Genomic DNA, 19,078 nt, shown 5'->3' with positions numbered 1-19,078 from the left:
TGTTCAAGCTGCTGGAACTGTGGGCCTTCATATGTGACGGGCAAGCCAGGGTCACCCAAGGGCGATGGTGATGGCAAGATCAAGGATCAAGGGTTGGTGCGAGTTGGCGTTTGCGAAGGATCTTGCGGTACCAGGGAGATCGCCTTTCTGCCTTACAAGACTGGTGGTGTATTTGATTTTTTAGAGAGGCTTGACTGATGGATTTCTTGGAAGTTTGTCCCCGTTTCTAGTACCAGTTACTTCATATGCTTCTCGATCTTTTGATATCTCTCCGCGGTGTTGTGATTAGTACCCATGTATGTGATTCTTCTCGGTCTGTCTCATTGGGTCTTTCCACGTTTCGATTACCGGTGAATGGAACCGGTATATACAGTAACTACTAAATCACTCAAACAGTCATTCTGCTAAACTAAACTGTGCTACTACCATGCCTCAAACCTACCGTGCAAGCTGGGAACGGGACTCAGCCACATATGGCACAGGACATGACCTCGTAAATATTCAAGGCCTGAAATTAAGAATTTCTTATAAATTAAATTTTAAAATTAGAGGATAAATTAGTAATTTCATATACACCATTAACAACATAACTTTTGAGATCTAATTAAAAAAAATTAAAACTTTTAAAGTGTAAGTACAAAAAAAAAAATTGAAAAGATGCCTTTATAATTTTTTTTAAAAAAATAAAAATAAAAATTTTAATATATAAATGATAAATTAATGAGTGACGGTTACCTAACCTTATATTTAAAGAAGTTTGAGCAACTTTGCCAACTTAACTATTTGTCCATCATATAGAGTGATACTATATCGACCGAAATAACATCAACAAATAATCTTGAAAAATCATAATTCATCTTAAAAAATTACTTGCAGAAGGGCCAAGCACCTAAGTACATTATCTTAAACTCCTACAAGTAATTTTTCAAGGTGATTCATTGGCTAACCCTCAAGAACACACAAAAAAAAAAAGAAGAAGGGATGATTAGCTAGCTTTTAGGGCTGAAAGGTATTTTTGTATTTTTTATATGTCGTGATGTAACGCTGGCTCCCACCTTTCTTTTCTCTAATATGGTTGCTATCTTTTGATCTTAAATTAATAATATAGATGTAAGGTGTTTGGAAGGTCTATAAATAAAAAATATTTACATGATATCTAACCTTGCGTGTTATGTAATCTTAGATTTTTTTTATTATGTAAGTAATGAAATATGATTAGTTTGCTTTTTGAAATACTAAAATGATTAAAATATTAACTATTTTTTTGCTTAAAAAAAGAAAATGCAAACTATTACAAGACCTTCTAAGCATAGGTCACTACTGTAATGATGTAATCAGATACATGAAATAACTAATTGTTGAGTTCTTAAAATAATATGATTTAATTTATATAGTTTATTAGTTATTGTGCTCATTTTATATTTCTTTAAGACTTTTGAATGATTTTAATAAAATTTAATTTCTATAGTTTTATTAATTGTGTTGTGCTCATCTTATATATCTTTAAGATTTTTGAATGATTGTAGTCCTATGATCTTGTGATACGTACCAATGGGTAGTTTTTTCTTTTTTTTTTTTATCTATTGGTTATATTGTATTTAATAACCAACATGGTTTAATTTATATAGTTTTTCAGCCCGCCCACCTTTCAAAACTCATTCCAGAGGGAGGTGGGGAGAGAGAGGAAATGCCTCGCCTCGTAGAAAAAACACTTCTCACTCACTCCGCCACCGCCGCCGCCATCACCAGATCTGCCACCGCGCGAGTTCTGCTCACTGCCATCACCACCCTTCTCATCCTCTACCTCACTATTTCTCCCCCCTCCAAATCCACCTGCCACTCTCTCTTCCTCTCCTTCTCCGACAACGCCACCGCCGCCCGCCACCTCCTCGCCCTTACCCGCCGTCCCCACGTCGCCGGGACCGCGGCAAACGCTGCTGCCGCCGCCTACGTCCTCGCCGTTCTCTCCTCCTCCTCCCTTCCCGCCTACTCTGTGTCATACGACGTCTTTCTCAACTACCCCATCCGCCGCTCCCTCATCCTCTCCCCCTTCCCTCCGCCTTTGCCGGGCCCCATCCTCGCCTTCGACCTCGTCCAGGAGATCTACCCCGGCGACCCCTATGCCGACGTGGCGGCGGAGGTGCTCCCCACCTTCCACGCCTACGCCAGCTCTGGCGCCACCGCCGGCCCGGCTGCCTACGCCAACTACGGCCGCCTGGAGGACTTTGCCGCCCTGAGGGTCGCGGGTGTGAACGTCACCGGGGCGGTGGTCCTAGCTAGGTACGGTGAGATATTTCGCGGGGACATTCTAAAGAACGCGAAGGACGCCGGGGCGGCAGCGGCGGTGGTGTTCACGGACGCCAAGGACTACGGCGGTGGCGGGCGGGGGCGATTCCCAGAGGGACCGGGGATGCCGGCCAGCGGTGTGCAGGTGGGGACGACGTACCGGGCGGTTGGCGACCCGACGACGCCCGGGTGGGCGAGCACCAGCGGGTGTGAGCGGTGGAGCGCGGCCGAGATGGCGGCGAGCGGGCTGGGGCCGGGGATCCCATCGCTGCCGGTATCAGCCCGGGACGGGGAGGCGATCCTGAGGACCATCGGGGGACAGGTGGCGGCCGATGATTGGCAGGGCGGTGAGGGGGCGCCCCTGTACCGGCTCGGGCCCGGTCCGGGGTTCCTCAACCTCACGTTCATTGTAAGTTGGAGTGTCAGTTGGGACCATCGTATTGATGGTGATCGCTAGGTTTCTTCTAGATGATCTCTCTCTTCTAATTTTTTGTCCTTTTTTGGACTTGCATGGTGGTATGTTTGCCGAAATGTCACTGGTCGGCTCAATCACTTATGGCATGGTTCTTTGATAAGTTAGGGAAATGAAACACTGGCAACAATCCAGAATGTCTTTGCTGTGATCGAAGGGGAAGAAGAACCGGACAGGTAAGTTTTGTCACTTGTATTATTTCAATATGCCAATCGTCATGGTTATTTGGAGCTAAATTTATTTTTCTTGTAGTTTATTAAAATTATATAACTTGAACAAATTTCAGGATTCTCCGACTATTTGTGGTTGGCGGAGAGTATAAAATAATGTGTAGGGACCCAAATGGTTAATTCCAAATTTCTTTGTATGTTAGCAAACAGTGAAAAACGGAAAGGAATAATTTAGCATGGGAGGAATTATGTAACTAATATTTCAGTTAGATAGAGATGCTGCCTAGAACATGTAGAAGAGGACTAAAATAATAATAATAATAATTCTGCAACGTTTATGAAAAGTGCATTCATGCATTTGTCAGATACAACAGAAGAGATTTGTGGTTTTGGAGTAACATGGTCCGAGCGTTGTTGGAAATTGGAAATGGGTCTTATGATTGGACTTAATAGCGGAGCATGCTTAATGATCTAGATAGAATTTGGTGGCCAGTTGATGGAATTTGAATGATCCATATCCCTGTCAAATTTTTGAGGAGTGTGGTTTTGTGGTTGAGCATTTTCTTTGGGCTGCTAAAATCATGGGAATATGTAGTCTGATTTGCCAGCCCATGTCAAAGTACATAAAATGAGCTTGAGTATATGATATCAATGCTTGCTCCAGTCTAAAAGTTGTTGTTTAGAGGAGAAGTGCAAAACCTACCGTGCAAAAATTTCTGGAAAGACTTAACTGGGTGTTAAAACCTCTTTCAAGGACCATTTCCATGTTTCTCTGCATCAGAAGTTGGGCACAATTGCTTAGATAACATGAATGCATGTCGATTTCAGACTGTTGACTTGATGACTTTTATCTAGAATGCACCACTGAATCTTTGTATGTCTAACATATACAGAAACTGTTGGAGTGGAAAATGATCAACCACTTTTGAGGAGTTAAAGCTACTCTGGAAAACTTTCCAGAGGTTAAAGAGATCAAGTTTGGTATGTTCATGTTATGAGATTGGTGAAGTTCTGAAAAGAAACTTATCATTCGTCCATCCTTCACAGATTTTCATCTAGAATAGCACATGAGCATGTGAGACCAAACTGGTGATATCATACTTTCTTGATACGTATGGGATGGCAAAAAAAAAGAAGCAACTCTGGATGCAAAAGCAGCTGGTTTAAAACTTACTGTTGGGCATAAAGTGGTGATGCGGGACCACCTATAATCAGAATTTAATATAACACTCATTAATTGTAAGTATGCATGCATGGACGCCTGAATTTTTGCACGTATGGTTGTGCTTCTGACAGCTAGAACTTTTTTATAATCATACTATTATACATGCATAGGTGGGTTATATCTGAGCTATAACCCTTCTTCTTCTTCTTATTATTATAATTATTATTTGTTATCATCGTCTTCTTGTTAACTATACCATTGTTTGATCCTTCCTAAAAAGGATATATTATTTGCCTAGAATTCTGCAAAGCATGCAGTTCGAGGTGTATGGTAGTTATTTCTATCCTTCAAACTAGCACAAATCAAATACAGCGATAAAAGTTGATCTACTTTAGCATCATCTGGTGATACCTGCAGGTATGTTCTCCTAGGTAATCATCGTGATGCATGGACTTTTGGAGCAGTTGACCCTAGCAGCGGAACTGCAGCTTTGCTTGAGGTAGCTCTAATCTAGAAGCCTCTTACAGTCATACTTCATCCAAAAGCTGTATCACTTTGGGCTAAATAATATTCTCAGGATGAATCATCAGCTCATTTGGCTGATTAATGTGTTGTTTTGACATATCGCATTCATGCATCTTGGTGACCAACTGATAATGCACATAAGCTTGTTACCTAAATTCTTTTTTCTAGGTAGCTCAGAGGTTTGGGAAACTGCAAAAGAAAGGATGGAGACCTCGACGAACCATTATTATATGCAACTGGGATGCAGAAGAATATGGCTTGGTCTCTCTCTCTCTCTCTCTCTCACACACACACACACACACACATGCACACATATGCACGCACCGTCACTGTAATGTTAACTTGAAATTTTTGTTACTGCTGTGCTTTTCTGCAGATAGGTTCAACAGAATGGGTTGAAGAGAACAGGGAGATGTTAGCTTCAAGAGCTGTTGCTTATCTGAATGTTGATTGTGCAGTCTCTGGTCCTGGATTCCAAGCCTTTGCAACTCCGCAACTTGATGAGCTGCTCAAACAAGCGAGTAAAAAGGTAATTGCCATATTGAACCATATGAGATAATAAAATCTACATGAAGACGAAGTCATTGGCATCTTGACCTTCAAAACCAGTCTGATTGCAAGTACAAAAAAATCTGGATGTGCTCCTCGCCGCCTACGAGTGGCACCTTGATTTTTCGAACCTGAGTATTCTGGATGAGAAGGATCTCACGAGTACTCTTAGATGAGTTAGGGATCATGTCCGTATAGTGTTCTTTCATGGCGTATCTCACGTATCTCATGCATCAGATATAGTATTAAAGTTAGTTAGAAATATGAGTTATATCCACCACGATTACAAGTAAACACCACACCTTTAGTCATGAAAGTGCCACTTGATTCAATACATCTGCCATTTTATTCATCTAACTATTAAACATGAAGATATTCCTTTAAAAACACTTAATATTTCAATAGCTTAAATGCAATTATGACACTAATAAAATTTCATTGGATTAATTATATTTATTCATAATTATATATTAACAAAAATTTTTGATTTTTTATGTCCGTAATCACTTTAGTGATCACCGAGCAATTGATCAAATAAAAACTTTCAATGCTTTATAAATTGTGTCAATCAACTTTAGATGCGAAATATGATGTGAAAATATAAATAATTGGTCGTCAGAAACATGAAATTAGGCCTGCAATACTTTCTTTGCACATAAATAAATTAAATATCACACAAATTAAGCATATAATTTGCAAAACAGATGTAATTAAGCATCATATTGCATACATATCTCCACTGTCCTTAATTGTAAAAAGATATTTACAAATAAATCCCTTAAAACTATTCATAGATCCCTATCGCTTTATTCCATTGCAGATCAGTCCTTTCTAGTTCAAATGAACCCAAGCCGGATTCAGTTCACATGAACGGTAGCTAAATTAAATGAATAATGCATCCGTTTTGGTCCAATCAGATAGAATTAATCAAGTAATATGTAAACAGACAATTAAGAGGGTGTTTGGTTGGGATAATTAAGGTCTAGAATGAAAATCAGAATGGATGACTTTCATTCCAACTGTTTGGTTTGGAGGAGTCACATTCCGATTCTCATTCCTGAAAGGAATGGGAATGATCCATCTCTTTCATAATTAAATCCGGACTCATTCTAACTGAGTCAAAACTTATTCTAATGGAATGAGATTAAAAAAAAAAAATCATCTTCCTCATCCGCTCCTCTTCCTCTCCTGAGGTCCTCACCCTCAAGGCCATCTCCCGCTCCTCCATCGAGCGGAAAAACACCACCACCGACGTCTACTGTCGGATCTGGTTTGAGCACGACGTCCTCCTAGCCCCTTTCTTCGCTAGTGAGGAGGCAGCAGGTGTGGTCGGTGGACTACGAGGTGGAGATTGTTGGAGGTGCGGAGCAGGAGATGAGAAGAGCGGACAGCGGTCGGATGAAGATCAAGGGGTCCAAGGGGTACATGGCACCGGAGCTGCTCGTCGGTGGGAACATCTCGTGGCGGTCCGACGTCTACGCCCTCGGTGTGGTGCTCCTGGAGCTCCTCTCTGACGACAAGCCACTCAAGTACCAGTTTGATAAGGAGGGAAAGGATGTCCACAGGATCTCCCTCATCGAGACGGCGAGAGAGATCATACACCTGGAAGAGGACTCCTCCAAGCAAGAGCAGCAAGGGAGGGTGCGGCGGTGGGTGGATCGGAGGTTGCAGGACTCATACACAGTAGAGGCGATGGAGGACCTGGTCCAGGTGGCATTGCAATATGGGGAGGCAGATGCAGCGGTGTAGCTGGACATGACGTGGGTGGCCGGAAAAGTATCCAAAATCTTCTTGGACTCCAAGGTTTCAGATAGGGGGAAAAGAGGAGGGATGGCACATCGCTCCTAAGATGCTAGAGATGGCACCTTGGCTAAGTTGCAATCCCATCCATAAGGACATTGGGCAAAGAAGGATGGGATGGGAAGAGGTGCTCTGTCTTTCCTCTACTGTTGGGCAAAGTTGGGCGTGAACTTGCTTAATGCACAATGAACATTTGATAAAATGTCTGTATGACTTTCAGTTCCTGTCTTTCTTCTCCCGTTGCCACTCTGATGAACACGATGATATTTAAAGTACACATTTATGTTTCATAATAATACTTGATATGATCTATTCTTCATATCTCATGGTAATTGCTTAATTTTGCTCTGAGCATTTTTTTAAATGATATTTTTTTAAAAAAAATTAAAGATATTATTATTATGTTTAATTTTTATTTAATATTAATTTTTAAAATAATTAATTGTTAAAAAATTTAGTTAAGAATAAAAATAAAAATTTAAGTTGACTGATTCTTATCTTTATATGAACCAAATAACAACAATGGGAATCATCTATTCCGATTCTGGATGCGAACCAAATATTTCGGAGGATTAGGCCATTCTGATTCTAATTCCAATTCATTTCAATTTTTATTTCGATTTCGATCGTGCATCAAACACCCCCTAAATGTGAACCATAATAAACTCAAAGTAAACTACTTTTTAATTTGGTTCAGCCAATTGATTAAAGGACTAATGGTTTACTAGGTCGAATGTGAACCTTTTATTGGATACCTGGCAATGGTGTATATGGATCCGGGTTTTGGGTTGAACCCCGAAATCTAATGCCACATAACCTTTCCCTTCTTCCTCTTCATCTTCCTCTTTCGAGTGGGAGCGCTGGAGGCACACCACCAAAAATGGTGGCTTTTTGTCAGCTAATCTCTCACAGTGAGCCACCGTTCAATCCAATCGGTGGGGCATAGGTCCAAATCGGCCTCTTGAATGATGGCTCGATGGCGGTTGGCCGATTCGACGGGAGATCAACGGAGAAAAGGGAAGAATGGAGAACTTGGAGGCTGATCCAGTTTGGTGCTTCCCCTGGGAGTTGGTGCTGTTGGCCAACGTCCCTAGGTACCCTCCTTAAGAGCAGTTACCGATGGGATAATATTCCTTTGGGAGTGGTTTTTGATGCTATCAACCTGCTTTCTTGTCAATAGGAAACAACATTGACTGGCCAGTGGGAGTGCCAGGATGCCACTGATTGATGCATTGCATGACCATCTCTATCGAAGAGGGTATGATGGTGGGAATGGAACAGATGCCCATTCTAGCCATCCTCATCGGAGGGGGTGGAGGATGATGGTGGGAGATCCACCTTCGTCTCTTTTTTTTTTTCTCTCCCTTTTGATTTTTTATAAAAAATTTACACTGATTTTATAAGGCCCCCGCCCCCCATAAAATAAAATAAAATAAAATAAAATAAAATAAAAGGCCTTCTTTATTGTGGCCATGAGGTCTGGGTACTACTTAGTTCTTAGATGGGTTTAATGGTTGGCATCACTCATGACAACCAACTAGGGTGGTTGGTAATACGTCTATTTCCATGAGATCTTTTATGAGCAATTAATTTAAGGAAATAAAAGATTTCAATTTTCAAGCCTAATAATTCTAAACTTTGATCCCATGATATTAAACTATATGGGACAATAAAATTTATATGAAGATGAAATTATTGATGTCTTGATCTTCGAAATTAATCTAATTGTAATCAAGAGAATGTTAGAAGCACTTGGCACGGGTCCAACTCCGAGTATTTCGATGAGAAGGACCTCACAAACACACTTAGATGAATTAGGGACCAATTCTATAAGCTATCCTTTTATAACATATCTCATCCATTAGAGACAATATCAAAGTCAATTAGGAAGATTAAGATGGACATTATCTCCACTACAGTTACGTAGAATTTAACTTTATCACTATCCCTATAAAATATATGCCATCATCATATCGAAGACTTATTTTGAATGAGGGTTTATATCAGATTAAAATAATTAAAATAAATTTTCATATATGTTAGTGTGGATCACATCTAGATGGATTTAATTGGATAAATTCCAACATGAAATTGTCATGTCTTGTCAATTTTTTTTGACTTAACAAACATAAAATCTAATTGCATTATAAAACTTAAACTTAGAACAGCATCACGGTTCAAGAAACATTAGTTTAAGTAGACAGTGCACAGACAGTTGTAGATATGGGAGTAATTTTGTGCATATGGTAAGAGAAATCTTTGATCTTAACTGCAGTAGTGTGTATAAGCTGATGAATTTTAGAAATTATTGCAAAAAAGACCTTGCATTTATATCACCAGCCTTTTCTCTATATAAAACTTAACAAGATTTGTTATTTTTTTTTATTGTTAAGGTTCAAGATCCGGACAATTCCTCTCAGACATTATACGAATCATGGATTGCATCTAATTATTCTTCGCTGGTAAGTAGTTAAATTTGTTTTTTTTCTTCCATGCTAAAAGTTGTCTTAACTTTGATGCATTTCCAGAGAAAATAATATGTATTTATATTTATCCCGATTTAATTTTAGTTTTGATACTCGATAACTAAAAAACAACATTTCCCTTGGTCCATCAAAGATTGGGAGATTAGGTGGTAGAGGATCAGATTATGCAGCTTTTCTCCAACACGTCGGAGTTCCATCAGTTGATATGATTTTTGGAGGAGGTAACTATCATCTTTCAAAATTCTGAACCACATTTTTCTATCATTATCTCTTTTCATAACCTTACTTGGCTGGGATATAATAATATACAAAAAAGTTTTATTAGTATGCTTGAACATTGATCTAACCATTATTCTGTAGATATAAAGTCACTACGATATTCCAAGGATAGGCTGTGGGGCACATTGTTTTTCTTATTATAATTTTCCCGTCGACATTTAGGTATAATTCCAGCCATGTCCTTCTGTGTTTTACGGCCATTGTGTTCCTTCGCTTGCTGTTTTTTTTTTTTTTGGGACGGTTAAGGTTTGGAGCCGTGGGATTGGGCGGCCGGAGAGGTCTGGCTGGGCTACAAATTTACATTGCTGCGGCTTTATGTGCGTTCCCTTGGTGATCCAAAGGTTAGCGTGGTCCTCATTGATAAGGCATAGGCGGCTCTCGGTTGCCGTTATTAGTTGGGTAGGATCAGTAATTCCCGTTCAGTTGCTTCTTGTTTTTTTTGATTGTGTTGGCAGCAGTGTTCTTTGCTGTTTGTTCGGTTGAGCATCATGTGTTCGACAAATTGTTTCACCCATTAGGATGGTGGGGTTGGTGTCTAGGATTCTAGGTTAGGGTGGTGATTCTTTGATAAGTGGCTATGCTTTGCCCCATTGTTTTAGTGACGTGTTGTTTTTTTAGCAGTGGATTGGCCCAAACAAATCCGGTCATTTTGTTAGTGGGCAGGATTTTGGTTAGGGTCCCTTTTAATTGAGGTCTGGATCTTCGAACATCCATTGTTGGGCAAGCATGATATGCTGTGTTGGTTTTGTGAAGTAGCGCTGACCGTCATGTGTTTGACGATTTTTCCCTTGTGTTCCAAGGGCTAGTGTAGATTGTTTTTGAGCATCATCTGTTTGATGAAATGCTTCTTCCATTAAAATAGTTAATTATTTTTTGTTCATTGCTGAAGTTTGGGTTCAGTATGCATATGGCTTATATTTTTCTTCCTGGGTTGAGCCTTGGTTTGGTGCATGGAGCCTTGTGCTGATGTGGAGGAGATTGAGAGGAACTAACCCTAGCTCGCTGAGCTGAGCCATGTGCTAGTTGGTGGAGACTGAGGAGTAATTAGGCATTTGACATTGTGGGATGTTTGTGCCAACTATTCCTCATTAAATAATGGTTTGAAAACAGTAATTTTAACTTTGGTTTAACGTGGGCATTAGCCGGTTAGTTTCTTTTTGCTGCCTTTGTGTTGCCTTACCTATTTTTGGTATTCTTTGCTCTCTGTTTGTAATCTTCCAGATGTTGCTGTTAGATTAGGTGGTCTTGGGCATTGGGGCTTATGGTATGTGCTCCATTATGATGATGAGTTTTGGTGGTTATTCTTGGTGGTTTTCATAGTTATACTTGTTTATTGCCTCTTCCATTCTTTTGACTTGTTTTTAAAACGTGGTCTCCGTTGCTCTTCATGCTAGTACCTGGTGTGTATAGTTGGTCTTGGTTGTTATTTTTTTTCTTGCTGCTTGTGGGTGTTAGGATCGCCATGCACTTGCGTAGATTTGAGAAGACCTACGACAAAGCCCTCTACAAGAGTCTATGGTGATCCGGACTCTTTAGGGGCAGCAAACTTCATGCCCTAGATCGCTGTGCACCAAGAATCCTGCAGCAGCAACCTAGTTTGCATCTCCCACTTAGGACGCACCTATAGATCTGATCTTCCACCCCTAACACCCTAAGAACTAGGGCTTGAGGCGTGGTACCTTGGGACTATCAGATCTGAACTTGAAATCTTGATGAGGAGTCCTTGTTGGACTAGGACTCCATGACAGCATCTCCCAAACCGTAGTCTTTACTTGTGTGCTCCATCTTGGCCCTTACACACCTCTAATTTGAACCAAATTAAAGCCCAAACCTCCCTATGAGATCATCTGATCATCCTCCTAAAAATTAGGGCATTGAGGCATCCAACAACTAGAGCTATACCCCAGAAGAGAGAGAGATCCTGCAACATTCTGCAAATCTGTAGTCTTTTCCCGTCTTCACCTTATTTTTTCTCTATCTGAATCTTGTCGATACCAGATCTGAAATCCTTCATGTCAAATTTGAAAACATCCTTCTTCAAACCTCCAACCAGCAGAAAAAAGGAGGCATGGAGACCTGGGAGATGAGATCTTGGGTGGCCACACAAAGGTAGCATCCACATGATGGGGTGCCCCCTCCAAAACCCTAGGCGCTAGGGTTTGAGGAAGGCACCCCCTTTCTTCCTCACGTGAAGCCCTTTTGGCTGCCTCCTTGGGCGACATGCAAAGACCAAAGAGAGAGAGGGAGAGGTTAGGGAGAAAGAGTCACTTTGATTCACTTATCAAATTAGGATAAAAATATACATATATATACACATATATATGGATCAAAATCCTACTCCAAAAACTCTCTAGGCTAATCCAATCCGAATGCACTTATCCAAATCCACGTACGTTCGTGGTCTGATCATGCACTCAATCCCATGGATCCAAATCTGGTCCAAACTTGGATTAGCTCCCATAAGACCCACAAACTAAGGCCTCATGATCGTGGAGATTGAACCTCCACCTTAGGATCAAATTGGTCCTAGCCCTAGGGCCTAAACTAGTCCTAGAATCCTGGAGCCAAGTCCATGGCTCCTTTCCTGACCTCCCAAGGTTTGGAAGCACCACATATGCACCAACAATTTCCACCTTGGTGCCCCCAAGCCTTGGCAAACCTCTGCACGATTTTACTACCGTTGCACGTCCTGACAGCTTCCTGTGCAAACCTCTATCGTCGATGCCAAACCCTTCAGCCCTGAAGCTTCCCTGGAGACCTCAGAGATGACCGCCTCCATCTGGGCTAAAGACCCTTGCTTGTATCCGGACACCCTCCTGTGATATGTCGGCGTCTTCCTCTGCACTGCACCAACTGTTGCTTCAGCTTCTCCTGGAGGAACTGAGCTCAAATTCTGTCCGAATTCAGACCCACCTATCTCACTCGAGGCTCGCCTCATCCTCCTGATAGGTATCCAGATCCTCTTTTGCTGTAAACGAACTATCTAACTCGATCTCCCTGGAGCCACGGCTCTCTGATGTCCGCACATCCTGCATAGAATCATGCTGTGCATCACCGCCATTGGTCCTAGAATCTGGCTCCATCCTTGCACCCCTCGGCTCTAAACCTATGCCAAATCATCCTCCACCTTTGGAGGCACCTCTGGCCGGTGCTCCACCTGAATCACGACTCCTCCGATGTCTTAGTAGAAGACAAAATCTAATCTGAGATCAGCTGCCCAGCGCTGCCCTGCTGGACCTCCTGCTAAACCTCCGCTGTCGCTGCTTCCATTTTGGATCTTCCATACTCCGCAAATCCCTACGAAACCACCAGAAGACCTCTTCCTCTGAACCAGCTATGACGCTATGTGGATCAGTCATGTCCATCATCTTAAGGCTCTGCAAATTCATGCTCTGGTTGAATTGTTGAATGCACCCCGACTACTTCTCCACCTTCCTACATCCGAAAATTGTATAATCGCTTCTTCAGCTCCACCTCAACCATTATCCCTTGGAGAACCTCTCCTCCAGCATGCCAATCCTACCAATCACTCATCCACCAAATAGCCCCCTAACACATGAGCATGCCCTCCCAACCAGCGAACTCCATCGCCTGTTGTTATACATCTCGGCCTTTCCTGCAAGACCGCATCCAACCAAAGTTGGACCAGCAAAATATGCACCCAAACCTTCCACTCCGAAAAGCTTTCCTTCCCATCAAGCCTCTCAACCTCTACCTTCAACCTGCTGCTCTAGGTTGGCCAAACCACAGTAAAAACAAAGATGGATCCGAGGCATACTGTGGAATAGGTGTGCAGATTTCACCAAACCTAAAATAGAATTTCAGCAACCTTCTTCCTCCCTTCTTGGGTGCTTCTCCCTACTTCCCTCGAAATCTAACCCTTAGGGGCTCCTCTCCTTGCCTTCTATCTCGTGTAGGAGTCTCATCAGGTTCTAAAAATCTGGGACCAGCAGAGAGAAGAAACATTGGCCTGCAATCAGGTTTTGTTTCAGTAGATTTTTGATTTCATCCTGTATGACTTCTCCTTTGCTTCCATGCTTCACCAGACTCTGATATCAATTGTTAGGACCACCATACACTTGCATGGATCTGAGGAGATCTGCGACAAAGCCCTTTGCAAGAGTCCGTGGCGATCCGAATTCTTTAGGGGCAGCAAACTTCATGTCCTAGATCGCTGCGCATCAAGAACCCTACAGCAGCGATCTAGTTTGCATCTCTCCTGCTTGTAGGGATCTGGGATGCACCTCTAGATCGGATCTTCCACCCCTAACACCCTAAGAATCAGGGCTTGAGGCGTAATACCTTGGGGCTATCAGATCTAGACCTGAAACCTTAATGAGGAGTCCTTGTTGGACTAAGACTCCATAGCAGCATCTCCCAAACCGCAGCCTTTACTTGTGCACTCCATCTTGGCCCCTACACACCTCTGATCTGAACCAAATCGGAGCCCAAACCTCCCCATGAGATCACCTGATCATCCTCCTAGAAATTAAGGCATTGGGGCATCCAACAATTGGAGCTATACTGCACGAAAGAGAGAGACCCTGCAGCCTTCTGCAAAACTGCAGTCTTTGCCCGTCTTCATCTTGTTCTTCCTCTCCCTAAACCTTGTCAATATCAGATCTGAAATCCTTCGTTCCAGATATGAAAACATCCTTCTTCAAGTCCCCAACCAGCAGAGAAGAAGAGGCGTGGAGACCTAGGAGATGGGATCTTAGGCGGCCACACAAAAGAGGCGCCTACATGATGTGGTGCCCCTCCAAAACCCTAGGCGCTAGGGTTTGAGGGAGGTGCCCCCCTTCCTCCTCGCGTGAAGCCCCTTTGGCTGCCTCAGGCGGTGTGCAAAGACCATAGAGAGAGGGAGAGGCTAGGGAGAAAGAGTCATTTTGATTCACTTATCAAATTAAGGTTACAATGTACACACACACCTATATATGTGGATCAAAATCCTAGTCCAAAAATTTTTTAGGCTAACCCAATCCGAATATACTCATCCAAACCCATGTACACCCATGGTCTGATCATGCACTCAACCTCATGGACCCAAACCTGGTCAAAACTTGGATTAGCCCCCATGTGACCCACAAACCAGGGCCTCATGACCGTGAAGGTTGAACCTCCACCCTAGGACTAAACCGGTCCTAGTCCTAGGATCCAAACCGGTCCTAGAATCCTAGAGCCAAGTCAATGGCTTCTTTTCTGGCCTCCCAAGGCTTGGGAGCACCACACATGCACCAACAGTGAGGCCAAGGGAGAGTTTGTTGCCATGGGGTTACAAGAATTGAGTAAACTCTTCATCCGGCGATTGGTTCCTTGGTTTGGAGTGATCTTCCTCTATTTTCCTATTTTTTTCCCTCATATGCTATTTGTTTTGCTTGATGATTAACACATACTTTTATCCTTTTTATTTCCTGTGTAACAATCTATAATAAGGCTTACCAGTTTTTAGTCACATGCAGATGAGCATATTCCTATTTTTTTGACCGTTGCTGTAACCTCAATGCTCTTGCTTGGAGGAGCATGTCCTCCTTGATACTTTTCTCTTTGCTCTATTCTTGTATACCTTTTTCGTAGTACATATCCATCTGGATAAAAGCCGGGTGGCAATTAATTGCTTCCCTTTTCCATCAAAAAAAAAGAAAAAAAGGCTTACCAGCTTTTAGAATGGTGTGCTGATAGATGTTTCCTATCATTATTTGCAGATTAGTTGGTGTTTTTCTTCCCTGATTTGCACTTTGCCATTATCTAGTGTTTTCCGTTTTCTTTTCCTTGTGTTTCCATGGCTTTCCTTTGTTTTTTTAGCTTTTCTTTTTTGGTTTTTGTTTAATTTGTTTGATTTTCAACTTGCAAGGCAATGATTGTAATTGGCTATGCATTAGTGAATTTTTTCTTTTATGCATAATAACAGGTTGAATGGCCTTATTTATCACCTAGACAACCACTGTAGTTGCCCCCTCTCTTCTCCCCCTCTTTTGTTCACTGGTAGGTGCTGATGATTAGTTTATCTTTCTAGTGAGCTGTAACCTTTTATGCATGCCATCTTTGGTGCTCCATTGTTGCAGCTGTGGCTATTGCATGAGTATTTTCATAGGCAAACATTGATGTTCGCATGCCTTGTGCTGATTAATTGTTTCTTTTGCTACCGAGCCTTGCAATATTTTTTCTTCCATTTTCCCTTTGATATTCCTTGATAATTCTTGATAGACTTTGATGGGGCTATGTTTATGGAGGCAATTTGTCTCTTATATGGCAAATAACTTATGGGAAAGGTGCAGATTTGCACTTCTTTACTGCTTAAAAGCAGCGAGTTTTTTTCCCTTTTTCTACAATTTGTATACTTTGAATTTTCCTCCTTTGATGGCTGTTGTTGTTGGTTTTGACGGTCCACTCTGTAGATTTTGTTGGTGTTAGGTATTTGCAACTATCTCCTTCTTAGTTTTTCATGGGTCATGAGTGCTTGAACTTCTTTATCTACGATGCTTGTATTTTCTTCCCTATATTATTTTGTACCTGATGCTAATCTTCTTACACTTGAAGGTCATGCTTACATTGTTTTATGTATGTTTGACAAACCAAAACAGGAATCAGAAACATAAAATATTTCTGTGACTGAAATCACATAAAAGTACAATATTGTTTGCATTACATAGCTAGAAACCTGAGGCTTATATATTTTAGGAGCACTTTTCTCGTATTTTCTCATTTTAACATCTTTAATGGTGGATTGACATCTCTTTCAGGATACCCAGTTTATCATTCTATGTATGATGACTTTGTATGGATGGAGAAATTTGGAGATCCAATGTTCCATAGGCATGTAGCAGGTACTCCATGCAATTCAACTTCAGTACAGGCTGTTCTTAAAAATCCCAGCATCACCTTTGGGGATGTTTAGTTGCCCTATTGTGCCATACGAGAAGCATCAGTTTATATTAAAAAATTTAGTTGGCAGCCTAGCCCAAGTAATGTTTGATTCCTGTCCCTTCTTTTTCAGTAGAACTCCTGGCCCTTTTGTTGGCTGCCATTTACTGTTAAACGTTGAGCAAATTTTGCTTAACATCTATACAGTTAGGCTTGCCTTTTACAGACAGCTATGCCTGTTTTGCACACATTTATACATGGGCCAGGGACAAAAAAGAATGACAAACAAAACTAAGAGCGAGAAATAAAATATTCCATCAAAATGGCCTAAGCCCTAAATGGAAGTCTCCAAGGCCTGGGCATTAATTTCCCCAAAATCAGATACCCCCCAACTTCTCATCCTAGTAGCTAAAATAATTAGCCTTGACGTCCAGCTGTATATATCATGCCCAGACATCCAAAGTCCAAAGCACTGTACAATTGTTCACTGCAAGGACTTACCCCCATGAGGTCCATATATATGCTTCCTGTGGGGACTTTCTAATTGCCCTTTTGGTTATGGCCATAATGCTAATATCAGTTTTGGTTGGAATCCATCTTTGTGAGGTTTTAATCATACTAAATTTTGCAAAACCAGACCGTCAGAAGTATTAGAGCACCTTTTCCTGGTCTAGAAATTACATGTTGATGAATTCCTATTTCTGTTTCACATTAGTATCTTGTGGAATTTTAGGTTTCTTGTTTTTGTTATGAAATTTAAAAACTGATTTTATGCACCTAGATCTTTGCTAAGGTTGCTGTAATGGAAACAGAAAACCATCAATTTTTCATATTCCACCCCTTTTACCATGAGTTATTTACGACAATGGCAGAATCAAGGGTGTTTGTGGATTTTGTTATTAACTGTTCCATCTGAATTATTGACACATGCTAAGTTCAAGGTCATAAGAATATTTATTTTGATTCTCTCTCTTCTTTCTCATATAGTGGCAAGCATCTGGGGACTGGTTGCTTTGAGGCTTGCAGATGAGGAGTTCTTGCCATTCGATTACATCTCCTATGCTTCAGAGCTCCAGGTATAACTTCTCCTATTATTCACAACGTAAAAAAATTCATGCAGATATGCAGAACTATCTGAACATACCGAGATCAATATGTGTGTGTGTTTCAATTGGAGGTGTATTCTGCAATATATTCTTTTCTTCTGGGACAACAGTTCTCCTGGCACTCTGTTGCTTCCGCATACATTTATGGAAACACCACATGGGGATCAAGTGCTTACCTGCATGCTTCAGCAATATGAAGGACTTGGATATTTTCCAACATGATTGGAATAAATACCACATGCGAACATCTAAATTCATGTATAATGGGGTAGCTGAAGATTCTGACGGTGCCTTTTATTGACAGAGAAGCACAAAGATAGTAGAAGATGATGCATTGGGGATGCCTGTAACTTTTGCTCCCTTATACAAGTCTATAGAAGAGCTCAAGAAGGCAGCCACCAAAATAGACAACCAGATAAAGGTATCCTTGAATCAAAAGAAGATTGAATTAAAATCATTGATGTTTTTAATTAACAGTCTTGTTGCATTTTCAGGCACTAGAAAGGAATTTTTTGTCATTGAATTGGAGGAAGGATCCCCTGAAAGTCAGAGAGCTCAATGATAGGCTGATGATGGCTGAGCGGGCATTTACTGATAGAGATGGACTTTTTGGAAGAGAATGGTACAAGCACCTGGTAGGTTTTTACATTTAGAAATATATATATTGCATAAATATTGTAAACTTCAAATGCATCTCAAATTTTACAGTACTAATTTTCCTGCCCCGAAACTAATCTTAAACAGATTTATGGACCTTCGATGCATGATGGTTATGGATCTAAATCATTTCCAGGCATTGATGATGCCACCGAGAAGGCAAAGAGCTTGAACACTTCGGACTCATGGAGTTTTGTACAGCATGAAGTGTGGAGGGTTGCCAGGGCTGTGACCCAAGCAGCTTTAGTCTTGAACGGGAAATTCACATGAATGTTCGCAAATCCATCTAAGTGGTGCTGAAAGCTTTTTAACAATCATGTGAATTACTAGGAAATATATGCAACCAATATGTACCGCTAATGTTAACATATTGTGGTAGGAATCTAAACTTGCTCTTTGTTTGTATTTCTTGAGCAGATAAATTTTTAGGGTATCCATACAGCTGGGACTAACAAATAATGGTCAGGATCAAATTCAGCGGTTTCTTTCATTTCTTGAGCAAATAATTAAAGGACGTAATTGTATCATTCTTTTCTACTTCCAGCAAAGCTAAAATCGGATTGGATATGGATCAGATATCAATATATTCGTATCCATATTTGTTTTGTCTGACAAATACAAGTACGGATATGAATATTATTCGGATGCAAAAATTTATATTCATATTTATTTTAAATAAATTTAATATAATTTAGATACTGAAAATATAAATATAATTATAA

At 41.0% G+C, this 19,078-nt stretch overlaps 1 protein-coding gene across 3 annotated transcripts; it reads left to right on the top strand.

Moving 5' to 3' along the window:
• Positions 1-1,652: 1,652 nt before the first annotated feature.
• LOC105040273 (probable glutamate carboxypeptidase LAMP1) lies at positions 1,653-18,846 on the top strand. 3 transcript variants are annotated; one of them, XM_029264525.2, is made up of 12 exons: positions 1,653-2,695; positions 2,867-2,934; positions 4,511-4,592; positions 4,787-4,879; positions 4,995-5,147; positions 9,361-9,429; positions 9,587-9,674; positions 16,473-16,556; positions 17,581-17,669; positions 18,004-18,120; positions 18,194-18,334; positions 18,493-18,846. In XM_029264525.2, exons 1-12 carry the CDS (start codon positions 1,688-1,690, stop codon positions 18,526-18,528), a joined length of 2,028 nt encoding a protein of 675 aa, XP_029120358.1. In that variant the 5' UTR covers positions 1,653-1,687; the 3' UTR covers positions 18,529-18,846. The 3 variants fall into 3 exon arrangements, with proteins under 3 accessions (XP_029120358.1, XP_029120356.2, XP_029120354.2); XM_029264521.2 differs by having other exon boundaries at positions 1,657-2,695; positions 18,444-18,846; XM_029264523.2 differs by lacking the exon at positions 16,473-16,556 and having other exon boundaries at positions 18,444-18,846.
• Positions 18,847-19,078: the final 232 nt, after the last annotated feature.

This window comes from Elaeis guineensis, chromosome 2 (genome assembly GCF_000442705.2).
Source record: "Elaeis guineensis isolate ETL-2024a chromosome 2, EG11, whole genome shotgun sequence".
In the NCBI taxonomy this organism is placed as follows: Eukaryota; Viridiplantae; Streptophyta; class Magnoliopsida; order Arecales; family Arecaceae; genus Elaeis; species Elaeis guineensis.
The sequence above is the reverse complement of the archived record's forward strand: the minus strand, read 5'-3'. Positions and strand labels throughout refer to the sequence as shown.

Excerpts from the sequence above, each read along its gene's own strand:
- LOC105040273 (XM_029264521.2), top strand. The coding sequence starts at position 1,688 with ATGCCTCGCCTCGTAGAAAAAACACTTCTCACTCACTCCGCCACCGCC. Across the intron at positions 9,675-16,472 it reads TGATATGATTTTTGGAGGAG|GATACCCAGTTTATCATTCT; the intron begins GTAACTATCATC and ends CATCTCTTTCAG. Across the intron at positions 18,335-18,443 it reads GAGAATGGTACAAGCACCTG|ATTTATGGACCTTCGATGCA; the intron begins GTAGGTTTTTAC and ends AATCTTAAACAG.